At 42.9% G+C, this 20,107-nt stretch overlaps 1 protein-coding gene across 3 annotated transcripts in view; it reads left to right on the forward strand.

The window, feature by feature from the left end:
* Positions 1-3,282: 3,282 nt before the first annotated feature.
* Positions 3,283-20,107, forward strand: part of LOC109907304 (serine/threonine-protein phosphatase 6 regulatory ankyrin repeat subunit A) — a 45,009-nt gene continuing 28,184 nt past the window's right edge. For 2 of the 3 annotated variants that reach the window (XM_031793191.1, XM_031793192.1), the window contains exon 1: positions 3,283-3,547. In XM_031793191.1, the coding sequence (XP_031649051.1) occupies positions 3,524-3,547 (24 nt within the window). In that variant the 5' untranslated portion in view covers positions 3,283-3,523. Of the gene's footprint in view, positions 3,548-16,308; positions 16,768-20,107 lie in introns of those variants that run through there. The other variant, XM_020505196.2, reaches the window with a different exon arrangement.

Here is a 20,107-nt window from a genome sequence, read left to right on the forward strand (position 1 = left end):
CCACTGTGTGGTGTGTGGCACGTGTTGCTCTTCAGTGATCTCTCACTCTCCTTCAGAGTCCCTTGCATCCTCTCACTTTGTCTCCCTTTTCTCCCTCACTCTTTTCCTCTCTCTGCAACCACACACTCCAGCTAGAGTTAGCAGGAGCTGCTGTTAGCAGCTTAACACGGTTTAAGAGATGTAGATTTGTAAAAACATTCACACTCACCAGTTTAGCAGCAGTCTAGCCTAATATGGCTGCAGGGCTTAGCATAGCTGTAGGGCATCTCTCACTTACACACAACACGAATGATGTGTTCAAAACAACTGGGATCTAAGGACAAAAAATTGTTCCGACTAGGAAAAATAGTTTGGAACGGTCATCCAACTCGGAATTCTAAATCGAAAACTCAGGCATCTTTCTGGAGCTCCGACCTGAAGATCACTGATGTCATGATTTGACCTTGTTTTTTTCCAGAGTTCACAGTTGTCTTGAAAGCACCAAAATACCCTCCCTTTGGCAGCTGATTTGTAGCCAGTGCTATGTCATGACTTCTGTCGCTGCAAGGTGGTGTCCTTGCATCTTCAGTGGACCATACTGTATTAATCTGTCTGGTCTATAGATTTTAATCCGATAGCTCCTGGGTATCTCATATCTGAGACACATTCTTCACTGATATACATTTGATAAGGAATGTCCCCAGGTCGGGGAGACACTTTAGGCAAAAGGTCAGAGGTAGCCTATCCAGTGACAGCACAAGCTATTAATAACAGTCATTATAGGGACAGACTGCATGTCAATCAACCACCCTGAGCAGGGCCAGTTCCAGGCATAAGTGACATGAGGTCACTTAGGGCCCCCAGCCACTAGGGAACTCAGTCGGGCCTCAAACCTACTATTGAGAGTAAGGATAGTAGAATACACTAAGAATACAATAAATGTGGTTGTGCATCAGCAGTTTTTCTCTGGTAATTGCAGTCACTCATTTAGCCATGTCAGCTAATACTTTTTAGATTGGTAGTTAGTCTAGCCAGCTATCAAATATCGACCTGGCCTTCATGGGGCCCACATTGATATTGTTAGTCATTCTCACTCAGATACTATATTAACATTGCATAAGTCCTTACATTTGTAGAATTGCAGGAAATTAGCTGTAAAGCTACAATGTGTAACATTTTGGGTGAACCTGACCAAATTCACATACAAATAATTGTGTTATAGATCTGTTATAGATCTGTCAATCACATTGAAAGCAAGTCTAAGAAGTGGTAGATATGTTCAATGTGTGCTATTTTTGTTTATACATCTTTTGGTTTTCTACACCAGCTTCAAACAGCTGAAAATACAATATTTTTGGTAATGGAGAAATATATTTCACAGCAGTTCAGATGGTACAATGATTCTCTACACTATACTTGCTTGTTTTGTCACAAACTGAAATTAGGTGAACGATTTGAATAGTGCATCTTTAAAACTGCAAACATGCAAAATGGGTAGAACTGCAGGAAATGTGTTATAAAATTATGTTTTTTCTCCGCTCCATGACAAAATGTGTAGAATCGCAGAAAACGTGCTTTAAAAGGAAATGTACTTAAAAAATATATCTCCACTGTCAAGAGGGTGGCCACTAAAATGTTTAGCTGAGAGGTGGGGGGGGAGCACCACATTTCGCTTATGGCCCCCAGAAGGCTATAACTGGCCCTGACCAAGAGACTGTATCTAATTTACTGATGCATTATGCAGTACCAGTCAAAAGTTTGGACATACTTACTTATTCAAGGGTTTTTCTTTATTTTTACTATTTTCTACATTGTGGAATAATACTGTAAACATCAAAACTATGAAATAACAAATATGGAATCATGTGGTAACTAAAAAAGTGTTAAACAAATCAAAATATATTTTATATGTGAGATTCTTCAAAGCAGCCACCCTTTGACTTGATGACAGCTTTGCACACTCTTGGCATTCTCTCAACCAGCTTCATGAGGTAGTTTTGTTTTGCCACAGAGCACCAGTCTATGGCCCGTTACATGAACTGTCAAAAGCGGTGGGGGAGGAGGAGTGCCCTTTTCAAATCAAGCAAGAATCTGTGCTGCTTGGAAGTGTTCAACAAGGCAGCATAGTGCATGGTCTAGAAATATACATCTCTTCTCCATAAAATATGTTTGAATTTTCAAACTAGTTTTGAATGGGAAGTAATATTGTATTGTATCAAAAGCAATATCACTTTTACATGTGAAAACACATACTCACACAATCATACTCATTACTCCACACGTACTTAGTTACGTCACTTTTGTTTTGAGACGACTTTGTTTACCTGGGCACCCAGCTGTTTGACAGGTTCTAGGGATTTTATTTCACAATATCTCCTCAAAAGTAGTTATTAGAATTGCTGTGTAGAGTTACTAGCTACAGTTGACGTTTACAGTTGAACTAATCTATTTCATAGTGATTAATAGTGGGAGTTTTCAATCAATTGTCAAATCTGAGAGATGCACATACAGTAGACCTATGACCACGGGTGCAACTTTGGTTTTAGAAGTGGGGGCAAATATATATATATATTGGTTTTTTTCTCCAGTTGTGTTATACTCTAAACATCCGCCCGCTCGGAGAGGTCCGCATGGTCCTAAAGCACACCATTGCCTCGTTTTGTATCCCATTCCAATGATAAACCTGTGGGGGACAAAAATGCAATTTCATAATGTGGGGGACATGTCGTCCCCGTTCCCATCCCCAGTGAAGGTTGCTCCCCTGCGCCTACCTATCCCACATTTTTATTCTAGGTCCGTTATGTCAAATATTTTCTAAATGGATTTCCCCAATGAAACACGGAAGGAGTTATATTACGCTGGCTGGGGCTGGCCAGGGCTGAACCGGGAAATTGCCCGTCACCATCGGCGAAAGCAGAGAGGAATGCCCTTCTCAAAATCTGGCTTGGTCATGTTGTCAACATTGTGCATTGTCCAGAAACATACAAGATCTCTTTTCCATAAAATACATTTTTGAATTTTCAAACTAGTTTTCCTTGGGAAGGCAGATAAAGCCGTTTTTGTAAAAAAAAAAAAAAAAAACTTTTGCATGTGAAAACACAGAATCCTACTCATCACTCCACATGCTTTTTTGCGTCACTGTAGTTGAGTCGACATCGCAGTCGGCCAGAGCGGGGCACCCGGCTCACGCCCTGGAGGCAGTCAGGTAGGCAGCCTGGTTCCAAAACGAATGCAATCACTTCACCCGGTTTAAACTCCACACACTGGGTAACCCGGGACATATAAACGAATCCCTCATTCCCAACGCTCATCTGCAGCTGACTAACCGGCATCGTTATTGCTCCTGGGTGGAACTTGCCTCTAGCCAATCAATAATCATTTTACTAGCGGCTGTTATGTTGTTGGGTTTGTTTGGTTTCTTGTGTGCCTGTCTTTGGAAGGAGAGAGCGTGATGCAAACGGGACTATAACGGACCATAAACCCTCAGCAGCCGGTTAGCTAGACACGCCGGTAAAACTAAGACATCGGCGAACCAAGAAAAACGATGGTTCTAAAGATTCGAGACCAGGTAGGTTGTGGGCTAATTAGCAACTATCCTAGATAACGTTACTGAAAGAAACCGCTTGTCGTTTAGCTAAATTAGCCTACATTTGGGTCGTTTGCATGAAGTAAAAACGACTCGAAATTCTTATAATTAGCTAGCTAGCTATATATTTAGCCGAAGTTAAAGCCTGGTAGATATGTAAGTTATATTGCTTTAGCCAACTTATTTCTGCGAGAAAATGAGTTTGTCAAAGCATAGCTACATGGAAAGTCACCTGGCGTCATGACAGATAACTCTCAGCTGGTCAGCAACAGGTGTAAAGTCCAAAATGGGTGTTTGCACGTGAGTGTATCCAAAGGTCCTTGACACTCTACAAGTTGTTTAGTGTACTGCCCACTCACAAGAGCATGCACCCTCTGTCTGCCAATATCCTTCCAATATACACACACTTGCCTTAACACTCCCTGTCTGTTATAGTAGGCTAGTCTATTCTCCAGTTCCTAGGGTGTTTTGATTCTTCTGAAATGTGTTTTTAGGAATACACACACCCGTGTCAATTTTAGCATGTAAATCTTGGTGGGGCAAACTCCACAACAACAAAAACTATCGATGCATGCCAGCAAAGCCACAACACTAACGGTGACAAACGGCGCCCGCAAACTGTTCGTTAAGGCATATTTACTGCCTTATAAAAAACAGCTGATTTAGCACACTTCAAATCACATTTTATTGGTCACATACACATGGTTAGCAGATGTTTTTGCGAGTGTAGCGAAATGCCTCTGCTTCTAGATCTGAGAGTGCAGCATTATCTAACAGGTAATATCTAACAAATTCCACAACAAAACCTAATGCACACAATCTAGTAAAGGAATGGGATAAGAATATATAAAATATGTGGATGAGCAGTGACAGAGCGGCTAAGATGCAATAGATAGTATAGAATAGATCATGTAGGATATAGTATATACACTGCTCAAAAATAAAGGGAACACTAAAATAACACATCCTAGATCTGAATGAATGAAATATTCTTATTAAATACTTTTTTCTTTACATAGTTGAATGTGCTGACAACAAAATCACACAAATTATCAATGGAAATCAAATTATCAACCCATGGAGGTCTGGATTTGGAGTCACACTCAAAATTCAAGTGGAAAACCACACTACAGGCTGATCCAACTTCGATGTAATGTCCTTAAAACAAGTCAAAATGAGGCTCAGTAGTGTGTGTGGCCTCCACCTGCCTGTATGACCTCCCTACAACGCCTGGGCATGCTCCTTATGAGGTGGCGGATGGTCTCCTGAGGGATCTCCTCCCAGACCTGGACTAAAGCATCTGCCAACTCCTGGACAGTCTATGGTGCAACGTGGAGGAGGATGGTGGATGGAGCGAGACATGATGTCCCAGATGTGCTCAATTGGATTCAGGTCTGGGGAACGGGCGGGCCAGTCCATAGCATCAATGCCTTCCTCTTGCAGGAACTGCTGACACACTCTAGCCACATGAGGTCTAGCATTGTCTTGCATTAGGAGGAACCCAGGGCCAACCGCACCAGCATATGGTCTCACAAGGGGTCTGAGGATCTCATCTCAGGAACCTAATGGCAGTCAGGCTACTTCTGGCGAGCACATGGAGGGCTGTGCGGCCCCCCAAAGAAATGCCACCCCACACCATGACTGACCCACCGCCAAACCGGTCATGCTGGAGGATGTTGCAGGCAGTAGAATGTTCTCCTTGGCATCTCCAGACTCTGTCACGTCTGTCACATGTGCTCAGTGTGAACCGGCTTTCATCTGTGAAGAGCACAGGGCGCCAGTGGCGAATTTGCCAATCTTGGTGTTCGCTGGCAAATGCCAAACGTCCTGCACGGTGTTGGGCTGTAAGCACAACCCCCACCTGTGGACGTCGGGCCCTCATACCACCCTCATGGAGTCTGTTTCTGACCGTTTGAGCAGACATATGCACATTTGTGGCCTGCTGGATGTCATTTTGCAGGGCTCTGGCAGTGCTCCTCCTGCTCCTCCTTGCACAAAGGCGGAGGTAGCGGTCCTGCTGCTGGGTTGTTGCCCTCCTACGGCCTCCTTCACGTCTCCTGATGTACTGGCCTTTCTCCTGGTAGCGTCTCCATGCTCTGGACACTACGCTGACAGACACAGCAAACCTTCTTGCCACAGCTCGCATCGATGCCCCATCCTGGATGAGCTGCACTACCTGAGCCACTTGTGTGGGTTGTAGACTCTGTCTCATGCTACCACTAGAGTGAAAGCACCGCCAGCATTCGAAAGTGACCAAAACATCAGCCAGGAAGCATAGGAACTGAGAAGTGGTCTGTGGTCACCACCTGCACAACCACTCCTTTATTGGGGGTGTCTTGCTAATTGCCTATAATTTCCATGTTGTCTATTCCATTTGCACAACAGCATATGAAATGTATTGTCAAGCAGTGTTGCTTCCTAAGTGGACAGTTTGATTTCACAGAAGTGTGATTGACTTGGAGTTACATTGTGTTGTTTAAGTGTTCCCTTTTATTTTTTTGAGCAGTGTATATATCTCAAATGACTGATCTCATATGTAAACATTCTTAATGATATCAAGTCTAGGTGGGCAACTGCATATCTGTGCTAGTGATGGCTGTTTAACAATCTGATGGCCTTGAGATAGAAGCTGTTTTTCAATCTCTGTCCCAGCTTTGATGCACCTGTACTGACCTCACCTTCTGGATGATAGTTCGAGTGGATATTGTCCTTGGTGATCTTTTTTTGCCTTCCCATGACATTGGGTGTTGTAGGTGTCCTGGCGGGCAGGTAGTTTGCTCCCAGTTATGCGTTGTGCAGACCTCACTACCCTCTGGAGAGCCTTGCAGTTGTGGGCGGTGCAGTTGCCGTACCAGGCAGTGATACAGCCCTATACCGGATGCTCTCGATTGTGCACCTGTAAAAGTTAGAGGGTTTATGGTGACAAGCCATATTTTTTTCAGCCTCCTGAGGTTGAAGAGGCACTGTTGCGCCTTCTTCACCACACTGTCTGTGTGCATGGACCATTTCAATTTGTCTGTGATATGTACACCGAGGAACTTTCCAGCTTCTCCACTGCTGTCCCATCTATGGATAGACTTGCTTAAACAAATGTGGTTTCTACTGACTATGGCATAAGTGGACAACGAGCGCATAAGAGGCAATCTGTAATTTTGATTATAAACTGGGTGGTTCACGCCCTGAATGCTGATTGACTGAAAGCTGTGGTATATCAGACCGAATACCACTGATATGACAACATTTATTTATAATGCTGTAATTGCGTTGGTAACCAGTTTATAATAGCAATAAGGCTCCTTGGGGGTTTGTGGTATATTGCCAATATACCATGGCTAAGGGCTGTATCCAGGCACTCTGTGCTGTGTCATGCTTAAGAACAGCCCTTAGCCATGGTATATTGCCCATATACCCATACCCCCTCGGGCCTTATTGCTTAATTAAGACATTAATGAGCTAGGATGGATGTAGTCAATATAACTTTGTTTAGCACTTTTGAAATGTACAGCGACAGAATTCAGAACATGGGCCGTTCTTACACTATTCTCCCAGTACATCAAGTCAGAACCATAGGATAAATAAAGGGGACATATAAACAGCTCTTACAATATTCAATGATTACATTTCCCTAAAACAGGCTATAGGCTACATGTGCTCCACCAAGTCAGAACAGTAGGCTAAATTGTGAGGGGGGAAGGGAACAATTTATTAGGGTGAGGAACATGGGCTATGAACAGCTTACCACAAAACATACACAGCATATTACATCATTTTTGCAGCAGCATACAATACATTTTTGACTCACCTTGATGTACTGTATTCACTTCAACAGGAAGATGGCATGGTGGTCCTTCGTGGGCAAGTTTGGTCATCAAACTTTGGCATTCTCTGGATTTATGGTGCTTTCAAGACAACTGGGAACTCTGGGAAATAAACAAGGTTGAATCATGCCGTCAGTGATCTTCAGGTTGGAGCTCTAGAAAGGGGCCTGAGTTCCCAACTTGGAATACAGAGTTGGATGACTGTTGTTTTTTCCCCCCCAGAGTTCCCAATTGTCTTGAACTCACTGAAGTCTGAGATTTCCCAGTTCTGAGTTCCCAGTTGTTTTGAATGCGGCAGAAGTCATGATGGCTTGACAGCATGGCCAATGTTGAATGTTTATCCTTTTAAGCTTGGAAAAGAGACCCTTAAACACATAGGTGGACCACACACCCACTCCACTGAATAGCAGACTAGGGATTGCTTGCAGTTAGACACTGATTCCTTCCAAACCACTCATTGTTGAATTTTCCATTTCGTACTGATACGTTTTATAGATAATTTCTCTTCATAAAATGATTTGCCATTAGATTGTCGACTTGATTCATGATGATGACTGCTAGCTTGGTAGCTAAGATTTTTAAAGTATGATGTTGACATGATCAGTCCAATCAAAGCTACGGTAGATATAACGTGATTTCATGTCATTTTTTCTGTGCCCAATGACCTTGAGCCTTCTTGGATGGGCACTTCTAATATAACTCTATGGCAGCACCCAAGGGGCTCGAATTTTCTAGCTCTACCTGTACATTTTGCAGTGACGTAATGTCCCCATGACTGACAGAACACTGAGCCAATCACGGCGCAACTAGAGAACATTACCAATCCCCTGACTCAAATGTACAGTAAATGTAAACATTCATAAATTAACAGTAAACTCACAAGTTTCAAAAGAAAATAAACATTACAAATGTGACCGATCGGCTCGATTCGGTCTTATGTAGCAAAATTTGAAATTGTGTTTTTTACATTGGACTAAGGTTGAGACTCTAGAAAATGGTATATCATACACTACAGTTGAGGAACAATGGGAAAGTAATTATGCTTTGAAAGTTGATAGACATGTAAACCCACTTTTGAGAAAATGGCCCTGGGAATGTTTTGGTAAACCTACTGGAGAGCTCTTTGTCTACATCTATTCAGCATCGTTCACACCCTGTTTAACCTTAGCCCCACCCATCTCTTTAAAGATTCACGTGAGGCCATGTGCTAAACAGAGTGAGTACTGTACTAAACAACCAAATATTTCAAGACTAAAGGCAGTTGTTGCAGTGACATCATGAACACTCACAACCATGGATGAATGATTCTCCCTCTGTCACGGGTGCCATGGTTTCCCTTAGTTTGAAGATGTATAACACGCCAGAATTTTTCCATCTCCTTAGCTATCATACTCTGTTTCGAGTCTTCTTGGGTATGACGCTACAAGCTTGGCACGTGCAATTGGGGATTTTCTCTCATTCTTCTTTGCAGATCCTCTCAAGCTCTGTCAGGTTGGATGGGGAGCATCGCTGCACAGCTATTTTCAGATCTCTTCAGAGATGTTCGATCGGGTTTAAGTTCAGGCTCTGGCTGGGCCACTCAAGGACATTCAGAGACTTGTCCCGAAGCCACTGCTATGCTGTCCTGTTGGAAGGTGAACGTTCGCCCCAGTCTGAGGTCCTGAGCTCTCTGGAGCAGGTTTTCATCAAGGATCTCTCTGTACTTTACTCTGTTGATCTCTCCTTCGATCCTGACTAGTCTCCCAGTCCCTGTCGCTGAAAAACATCTCCACAGCATGATGCTGCCACCACCACGCTTCACCGTAGGGATGGTGCCAGGTTTACTCTAGACGTGCATGCCTTTCCAAATACAGACAGGATCTGTGCCTTTCCAAATCATGTCCAATAAATTGAATTTACCACAGGTTGACTCCAAGTTGTAGAAACATCTCAAGAAATAATGTTAATAATTGTTTTTTATTTTTAATACATTTGCAAAAATGTATAACCTGTATTTGCTTTCTTGTTATGGGGTATTGTGTGTTGATTGCTGAGGATTTTTATTTATTTAATCAATTTTAGAATTAAAGCTGAAATGGAAGAAAAAAAATGGAAAAAGTCAAGGGGTCTGAATACTTTCCGAAGACTCATAGGATTTTCCCAAGGTTGCTGTTCACCCGTATTCCCCGATTTTGTTATTGGGTTCAGTCCTTGGTTCCAAATATTGGGGAAGATGCCAGAGCTGAGGATGATGCTATTGAGTTGAAGTATAGGCAATTGGAATTTGTGGTCTATATATTATATAATTTCATTTAGGATACCATCAACCCCACAGGCCTTTTTGGTTTGGATGGTTTATATATATTTTTCCTGTAGTTCATTCAGTGTAGTTGGAGAATCCAGTGGGTTCTGGTAGTAGCTAATAGCTAATTCTAAGTTTTGTAAATGATCATGTTTTTGTTCTTTGTTATAGAGCCAAAAATATTTGAGGTGATTTATCCATACATCTCCATTTTGTTTGTTTAGTGTGTTCCAATAACATTGAGCCGATTTCTGACAAGCTTTTCCTTATTTTTTTCATATTGTATTTCTCTACTGTTTGTGTTGAATTCTTAGTGCCTTCAGAAAGTATTCATACCCCTTGACTTGTTCCACATTTTGTGTTATAGCCTGATTTCAAATGGGATGAAATAGATTTTTATCACCCATATACACACACACTACACCATATTGACAAAGTGAAAACATGTTTTTAGAAATGTATTCACACCCCTTTGCTATGACACTCCTCACTCCAAATTGAGCTCAGGTGCATCCAATTATTTTTGTTATCATCCTTGATGTCACTACAATTTGATTGGAGTCCACCTGTGGCCAATTCAACTGTTTGGACATGATTTAGGTCCCACAGTTGACAGTGCATGTCAGCAGAATCTATACCATGAAGGCCAAGGAACTGTCTGTAGATTTCTGAGATACAATTGTGATGAGGCATATATCTGGGGAAGGGTATAAAACTATTTCTAGAGTGGAACTACCCAGTCTCTAAAGCTTGCCGTCCGAACAAACTGAGCAACCGGGCAAGAAGGACCTTAGTCAAGTTGATGACCAAGAACCCAATGACCACTCTGACAGAAATACAGGGATCCTTGGCGGAGATGGGAGAACCTGTCAGAAGAACAACCGTCTCTACAGCACTTCACCAATCTGGGCTTTCTGGGAGTGGCCAGATGGAATCCAGTGCTGAGAAAAAGGCACATGACATCACGCCTGGAGTTTGCAACAAAGAAAGGCATGTGAAAGACTGATGATAAAGCAATAGATTCTATGGTTTGACGAGATAAAAATGTGACTCTTTGGCCTGAATAAAAAACACAATGTCTGGAGAGAACCAGGCACAGCTCATCACCCGTCTAACACCATCTCTACCGTGAAGTATGGTAGTGGCAACATCATGCTATTGTGATTATTTTCAGCGGCAGGGACTGGGAGACTGGTAAGGATAGACGGAACAATGAATGGGGCAAATCTTTGATTAGAACCTGCTTCAGAGTGCAAACAACCTGGGAGACTGGAATGTAAAATCTTTGCCAAAGGTTAATGACCCCAAACATACACCCAAAGCAATACTGTGAATGTCTTCAGAACAAGGATGTAAAAGTCCTTCAGTGGCCCAGCTAAAGCCTAGACTTAAATCCCTTTGAAAATCTGTGGAAAGACTTGAAAATGGCTTTTTACCGCCACTCTCCATCTAACCTAACCCCCCTAGATTTGATGTCCGCGCCCCTGCGGAAATTGAGTTAGCATAATCAGAAAATCCCCATAAAAATATATTAGTTTAAGCTAGAGATCTGATGCGTCTCAATCCGCAGATGTCGCACTTCCGCATCTACGGTAAAAGGTGTCAGAGCTAGAACAGTGTTTGTCAGACCATGAGACATCCCGAAAATCCGTCTTCTGTCTGTAGCGTCCGAACGGTTTGGCCTACAAATTATACTGAACAAAAATACAAACACCATGTAAAGTGTTGGTCCCATGTTTCATGAGCTGAAATAAAAGATCCTAGAAATGTTCCGTATGCACAAAAAGCTTATTTCTTTCAAATGCACAAATTTGTATTTCATCCCTGTTAGTGAGCAGTTCTCCTTTGCCAAAATAATCCATCCACCTGACAGGTATGGTGAAGAAGCTGATTGAACAGCATGATCATTACACAGGTGCACATTGTGCTGAGGACAATAAAAGGCCACTCTAAAAGTGCAGTTTTGTCACACAACACAATGCCACAGATGTCTCAAGTTTTGAGGGATTGTGCAATTAGCATGATGACTACAGCAATGTCCAACAGAGCTGTTGTCAGAGAATTTAAGCCGCCTCCAACATAAAGTTGCCAGTATGTTCAACTGGCCTCGTGTATGGCGTTGTGTCAACGTTGTGAACAGAGTGCCCGACGGGGTCGGTGGGGTTATGGTATGGGCAGGCATAAACTATGGAAAACTAACACAATTGCATTTTATCGATGGCAATTTGAATGCACAGATACCGTGACAAGATCCTGAGGCCCATTGTCGTGCCATTCATCCTCATCACGGCAACATGTCTCAAGGACATGTACACAATTCATGGAAGCTGAAAATGTCCCAATTATTCCATGGGCTGCATACTCACCTGACATGTCACCCATTGAGCATGTTTGGGATGCTTTGGCTCGACGTGTACGCCTGCGTGTTCCAGTTCCCGCCAACTTCGCACAGCTGTTGAAGAGGAGTGGGACAACATTCCACACGCCACAATAAACAGCCTGAGCAACTCTATTCCCGAAGGAGTTGTATCGCGCTGCATGACGTAAATGGAGGTCACACCAGGAACTGGTTTTGTTTTTTATTTTTTTAAAGGTAACTGTGACCAACGGATGTGTAACAGTATAACTTTAAACTGTCCCCTTGCCCATACCCGGGCGCGAACCAGGGACCCTCTGCACACATTAACAACAGTCACCCACGAAGCACCGTTACCCATCGCTCCACAAAAGCAGCGGCCCTTGCAGAGCAAGGGAGTCCACTACTTCAAAGGTCTCAGAGCAAGTGACATCACCGATTGAAACGTTATTTAGCGCGCACCACCGCTAACTAGCCGTTTCACATCTGTTACAGATGCATATCTGTATTCCCAGTCTTGTGAAATCCATAGATTAGGGCCTAATGCATTTTAAATTGACTGATTTCCTTATATGAATCATTGAAATTGTTTAATGTTGTGTTTTATATTTTTGTTCAGTATATTATGACCCCTCTATTGAAAGATGAGACTCTCACGAACACAATGATGGTCTCCGTTTTGCTCCTAGACACCCCCCCCCCCCACACATACACACACACACACACACAACCGTCTTGGGACTTGTCTGAATTTGGTACAGCTGATCTGCCAACTTTTGTCAGTAGCGTCCGACCAGTTTGGGGTACAAACTAATATGACCCCTCTCTCACGAACACGCACGTTTTTCTCTATGATGCTCACAAGACTCATCTGAAGGTCCCCAGGTACCAGTTGAATAAATGAATGGAAGTACAGTGAATCTATTGAGACTGTTTATTGCCAAAAACAAGGGGTTAAATATTTGTCAAAAAGATAATAAAAATGAAAAATCCTGATCTTAGTGCATTCGGAAAGTATTCACATCCTTTCCCTTCTTCCACATTTGGTTACGTTACAGCCTTATTCTAATTGATTAAATGTATATCGATGAGGACAAAACTACACACACTACTCCATAATGACAAAACAAAAACAGGTTTTGGGATATATTTTTCTTCACACATTTAAAAAAAAAAAGAAATATATATATATTTAATCATTTGCTATGAGACTCGAAATTGAGCTCATTTGCATCCTGTTTCCATTGATTGTCCTTGAGATGTTTCTACAACTTGATTGGAGTCCAACTGTGGTAAATTCAGTTGATTGGACATGATTTGGAAAGGCGCACACACGTCAGTATGTATAAGATCCCACAGTTGACAGTGCATGTCACAGCAAAAACCAAGCCATGAGGTCGAAGGAATTAGCAGAATGCTGTGGTAGCCATACTGGTTAAGTGTGCCTTGAATTCTAAATAAATCACTGCCAGTGTCACCAGCAAAGCATCATCACACTTCCTCCTCCATGTTTCACGATGGGAACCACACATGTGGAGATCATACATTCACCTCCTCTGCTTCTTACAAAGACACTGCATTTGGAACCATAAATCCTAAATTTAGACTCATCAAACCAAAGGACAAATTTCCACGGTCTATTGTCCATTGCTTGTGTTTTTTGGCCCAAGCAAGTCTCTTCTTATTGGTGTCCTTTAGTTGTGGTTTCTTTACAGCAATTCAACCTTGAAGGCCTGATTCACGCGGTCTCGTCTGAACAGTTGATCTTGAGGTGTCTGTTAATTGAACTGTGAAGCATTTATTTGGGCTGCAATTTCTGAGGCTGGTAACTCTATTAAACTTATCTTCTGCAGCAGCGGTAACTCTGGGTCTTCCTTTCCTGAGGCGGTCCTCTTGAGAGCCAGTTTCATCATAGGGCTTGATGGTTTTTGCGACTGCACTTGAAGAAACTTTCAAAGTTCTTGAAATGTTCTGAATTGACTGACCTTCATGCCTTAATGAACGATGATAATGATGGACTGTTGTTTCTCTTTTCTTATTTGGGCTGTTCTTGCCATAATATGGACTTGGTCTTTTACCAAGGAGGGCTGTCTTCTGTATACCACCCCTACCTTGTCACAACACAACTGATTGGCTCAAATGCATTAAGAAGGAAAGATATTCCACAAATTAACTTTTAACAAGGCACACCTGTAAATTGAAATGCATTCTAGGTGACTACCTCATGAATCTGGTTGAGAGAATGCCAGTAGTGTGCAAAGCTGTCATCGAGGCAAAGGGTGCCTACTTTTAAGAATCTCACATATAAAATATATTTTGATTTGTTAAACACTTTTTCGTTACGACATGATTCCATGTGTTATTTCATAGTGTTGATGTCTTCACTATTCTACAGTGTAGAATATAGTAAAAAATAAATGAATAAACCCTGGAATGAGTAGGTGAAACAACTTTTTTTCATACAACTTTTTGAGGGGTATGAATACTTTTGAAGGCACTGTAGATCCTCTAGATGGCGTCTGGTAGCTCAACATCCTCCCCGTGTGTGTGTGTGTGGACAGATTACCGTTATTACGAACACAGAGCAGGAACAATATATCTAACTCATGGCCTTTCTGACTTCCCATCCATCCATATTCCAAACATAAGTTTGTCTGTTTTCAAGCCTCAGAAGCAGAAACCCAAATTGCATTGATTGATGCAGGACTGTGTGTGGATGTGTTCACATGAGGCTGGAGCTGGTTGTTCCTATGTTACTGAATACCAATACTTACCTGTTGCCGTGGGTGTGTAGGCCTTGGGTGTGTTTGGGTACGTGTGAGCATCCGTGTGTGAATGAGTCTTACATTACAAACACACACAGAGTCCTGTGAGCAGGGTTAGAGAAAAGATCAGGGTAAGCATGCCTGTTCTCTCTCACACACATCTCTTTACTTACCCATTCACACCTCTTTGCTATGACAATCCAAATTGGGCTCCGATGCATCCTATTTCTTTTGATCATCCGTGAGATGTTGCTATATGTCAGTACACCCTTATGGGACAATGTTTCCCAGAATAGACATGTTCTGTGGTTCTTCTAACTGGTGCTGTTTTTCTGCAAACAGCCCAAATCTGGTGCTGGTAGCCCCTCCGATGTCTATACCATAGAGACAGACTGGGGACACAGACTGGTCATATGATTTAGATCTGCTCTATTGCAAGTCTTCCAACACACACACACAAAGCAAAGTGGGAGAATGCACGCACACACGCACACACACTGATTTAATGGGGTTTTGTGGCTAGACTAGAATGCTCCTCTAGGCTCTCAGGCTCTGCTTCCCATATGAAAACAGTTACAATAGACACACACACACTGCTCTAGTTGTCTTGCCAGTTTGTTCCAGTTTTTATAATGAGGGAATAGGGGAATCTCAGCCACCAATGCACCAATGGGGTTACTGGCATACACACACACACACACTGGCATACACTTCTCTTTAAGTTCTGTGAGAGGGATAAAGCCTCTCTTCTCCTAATGGAGAACACAGCAGAGCCTTTGTGCCCGAATAAAAACACCGACCAGTAAAAACCAGTACAGTCCACTACAGACCAGCAGTACAGAAATTATGGATCAGACCAGTGCGGACATAATTACAGACCAGTTACATAGACCCCAGCAAGGTGTCCACCATAGACACCATTAAGGACCAGTACAGACCACTATAGAACAATACAGACTTCTACAGTGTTGACCAGTACTGCTGCACCAGATCCAGGATGTGACCTTTTTGTCAGTGCTTGTCTGTCTGGACTGAGAACAGGAGGATAGCTGACTGACTGCTGAGCTACCTACCTACTGCTAGCTGTCCCCTCCCTCTCCCCTCCCCCTTTCACCATACCCCATCCCCTTTTTCTCTCCATCTCTCGCCCCCTCCCCCTTCTCTCTTTCTCTCTCTCTCGCCCCCTTCTCTTTCTCATCTTTCTCTCTCTCTCTCTCTCTCTCTCTCTCTCTCTCTCTCTCTCTCTCTCTCTCTCTCTCTCTCTCTCTCTCTCTCCTCTCTCTCTCTATGAAAGCGCTGGTTTCAGCAGCTTTCTGAATAGAGCAACAAATACACACAGCTCCGGCTCACAGCATTGTCCTCACTAATCATAGGGCCTCTGTGTGTATGTGAGCGTGTGTGTTTGGCTACAGCAGCACAGGCGGCAGTGGTATATGTAGCTTCCTGTGTGCTAGCCAGTCAGATCAGTCTGCCGCATGCCGCTGCTGCCATTATACTGAGGAATCCCTAGCCACTGTGTGTCGAGAGAGAGAGCGCGTGCGTGAGGGAGAGGGAGCTGCCTGACTGCCAGACTGCTGTAGCTCGGTAACAGTGGAGGACATCGAGAGGACAGAGCTGCTTTCAGCTTGGATTATATAATACCCCAGGAGCTGCACTGTTACAGTGGGGGGGCTGGTGTGTGGAGAGGGGGTACAGTGTGTTATTAAGAGAACGAGGGCAGTTGGAACTACAGAGCCGTGTGTGTATGTGAGTGGTACAATGTGTGTGTCTGTATAAGGGGGGTACGTTGTATGTGTGTGTTAACGATGCGGTCGGAGCGTGCGAGCCGTGTGTGTATCGTGGTGCTGGAGGAGGAGGAGGAGGATGAACATTCCTCTCCTCCTCGTCCCTCTCCTCCTCACCCCTCTCCCCTCCTTCACCCCAAACCCTCACCGGACCGCAAGTCCCATCATGCCGTATGTCGCAGATCTCAGGAAGACAAGGTGAGACTGGGGGACCACCTCCGCTGTTTTGGTTGGCTGTGGATTAGTCTAACGTTTTTGCCAGGGTTAGAGATGCACTTAGCTTGTGAGTGTTTTGAATAGAATTTTATATAATTTAAATAGCACCGGCAAAACAATACAGATGCGTATACTGCACAGCACACACAATATAAGGTTGAATGTTGCTAATAGTGAACTATTCACCAAGCCTTTAGCTAGTGTTTGGTTATGGCTAGTGTAATGATGTTTCAAACATCCTCACTGGTAGTGATAAGGAAGATACTGGCTGCCAGTAGCAGATTTACATTTTGCATAGTCCTCTGCATAATGAACTACATTTGTTAAGAGAGACCCAACCAATGTGGCTGCAGATCCGGTATGGAATTTTAGATAAGAGGTTAGAACCTCCTGCCACTATCGATTTCTCGGACACAGATGAAGCCTAGTCCTGGGCTAAAAAGCTATTTAAATGGGGACTCCATTGACTAGCCCATATAGCTTTAGATGGGAAGTTAGAGAATTGCCTATAAGAGAGAAGAATAGGAATGTTGTTGGTTCTTGTCTTGTAGTCAGTCAGTGTCATAATTAGAATGGCCTGTACAGACAGATACTAACTTGTCTCACTGTTATATTGTTATTTATAGCCAGAAAATGATAGCTATGCTTTGAATTAAATAACCCCATGTTAAACATTGGTGGTACCTGCCGTGTGTCTGTGTGTGTGTGGCACGTCTGTGTACTAATCACAGTCAGTATCAGGCATCACCATGCTCTCCCACACCTGCAAAAGGAGGGAGTGAGAGATGAATGGATGGAGGAGATTCATTCACCCTTTCTCTCTCTCAATATGGACTCCTCAGACAGAAGCCTTCATTCCTCTTTTACACTCCTTCTCTCCTCAGACCAGCTGGTGTTTGACAAACCAGGTGGCCAGGTTGTGTTTTAACCCCTCACAGCCCGGCTGGCTTTCTGTTGCAGACTCACAAGTGGCAAACAGAGTGATACGGCTAATGTGTGTGTGGAGGGGGGACCTTTCAGAGAGTTCGTGTCAGGCACGTGTGTGTTTGTGAGTGAATTCTTTTGGGCTTTGCAGCTGCCAGTGTCATAAAAGTGACCCCCTTCCCGTATACACTGACTGACCCCTCCCCCTGCCTGTACTCCTGCTATGCCAGACACCTGAGAAGAGGGGGAGGTTTAGTGGGGGGTGCTGACTGGCAGAGTTGGTTTTAGGATCAGAATGGATTGAGGGGGTTTATAGAAAAACATGGGGACTGTGGTCCAGTATGCTGTTTGATACACACAAACTCACTACTGTAGCCCAGAATGAAGCTGCTGTAGGGCAATTCCACTGTACCCAAATTATGCTTTGTCTAAAAGTTCACTTTAAAATGTATTCCAAACCAAAAACATTGATTTCAAAGTTTAACAAACCATACAACTCCATGCACAAGGACTACTTTGAACAATTTACACAGAACATTTAACAAAAACACATTTACTGGAAGAACTGTGCAGATGCAAAGTTTGGTAACAAAATTAGGGTAATCTCCCTCAGTTTATGCGACCAGGTTTGCCAAAAACTCTGCTCCGAATTTAAATGAAAAGATACAGTGCCTTCAGAAAGTGTTCATACCACTTGACGTATTCCATATTCTTTTGTTACAAGCTGAATTCAAAATGGATTACATAAAAAAAATCTCACAATGCCTCATAAGGAAAAAGTGAAAACATGTTTTATAGAACATTTTGCAAATGTATTGAAAATTAAATACAGAAATAGTATTCACATCCCTGAGGCAATAAATGTTAGAATAACATTTGGCAGCAATTTACAGCTGTAAATCTCTAAAAGCTTTGAAGACCTGGATTGTACAATATTTGTACATTATTCTTTAAAAAATTGTTCAAGCGCTATCAAGTTGGTTGTTGATCATCGCTAGACAGCCATTTTCAAGTCTTGATTGATTTTTTTCTTGATTGATTTTTAAGTCAACTGTAACTAGGCCACTCAGGAACGTTAAATGTCATCTTTGTAAGCATCTCCAGTGTATATTTGGCTTTGTGTTTTAGTTTATTGTCCTGCTGAAAGGTGAATTTGTCTCCTAGTGTCTGTTGGAAAGCAGGCTGAACCAGGTTTTTCTCTAGGATTTTTGCCTGCATTTAGCTCGATTCCGTTTCTTTTTATCCTGAAAAACTCTCTAGTCCTTGCCTATGAGAAGCATACCCATAGCATGATGCAGCCACCGCCATGCTTGAATACCAGTCAAAAGATTAGACACACCTACTCATTTAAGGGTTTTTCTTTATTTTTACTATTTTCTACATTGTAGAATAATAGTGAAGACATCAAAACCATGAAATAACACATATAAATCAAAATATATTTGAGATTCTTCAAAGTAGCTACCCTTTGCCTTGATGACAGCTTTACACACTCTTGGCGTTCTCTTGGCATTCTCTCAACCAGCTTCGTGAGGAATACTTTTCCAACGGTCTTGAAGGAGTTCCCACACATGCTGAGCACTTGTTGGCTGCTTTTCCTTCACTCTGCGGTCCAACTCATCCCAAACCATCTCAATTGAGTTGAGGTCGGGTGATAGTGGAGGTCAGGTCATCTGATGCACCACTCCTTCTTGGTAACCACCTCATCACACTCCTTCTTGGTCAAATAGCCTTTACACAGCTTGGAGGTGTGTTTTTGGGGTCATTGTCCTGTTGAAAAACAAATGTTAGTCCCACTAAGCGCAAATCAGATTGAATGGCGTGTCGCTGCAGAATGCTGTGGTTTTTGCCTTGAATTCTAAATAAATCACTGATAGTGTCACCAGCAAAGCACCATCACACCACCACCTCCATGCTTCACGGTGGGAACCACACATGCGGAGATCATCCGTTCACCTACTCTGCATCACACAAAGCCACTGCAGTTGGAACCAAAAATCTCCTCAAATTTGGACTCATCAGACCAGATGACAGATTTCTACCGGTCTAATGTCCATTGCTTGTGTCTCTTGGCCCAAGCAAGTCTCTTCTTCTTATTGGTGTCCTTTTAGTTGTGGTTTCTTTGCATCAATTCAACCATGAAGGCCTAATTCACGCAGTCTCCTCTGAACAGTTGATGTTGTGTCAGTTACTTGAACTCCGTGAAGCATTTATTTGGCCTTTGAGGTGCAGTTAACTCTAATGAAGTTGTCTTCTGCAGCAGAGGTAGCTCTGGGTCTTCCTTTCCTGTGGCGGTCCTCATGTGAGACAGTTTCATCATAGTGCTTGATGGTTTTTGCGACTGCACTTGAAAACATTAAGTTCTTGAAATGTTCTGAATTGACTGACCTTCATGTCT

Source organism: Oncorhynchus kisutch, linkage group LG17 (genome assembly GCF_002021735.2).
Source record: "Oncorhynchus kisutch isolate 150728-3 linkage group LG17, Okis_V2, whole genome shotgun sequence".
Taxonomy (NCBI): domain Eukaryota; kingdom Metazoa; phylum Chordata; class Actinopteri; order Salmoniformes; family Salmonidae; genus Oncorhynchus; species Oncorhynchus kisutch.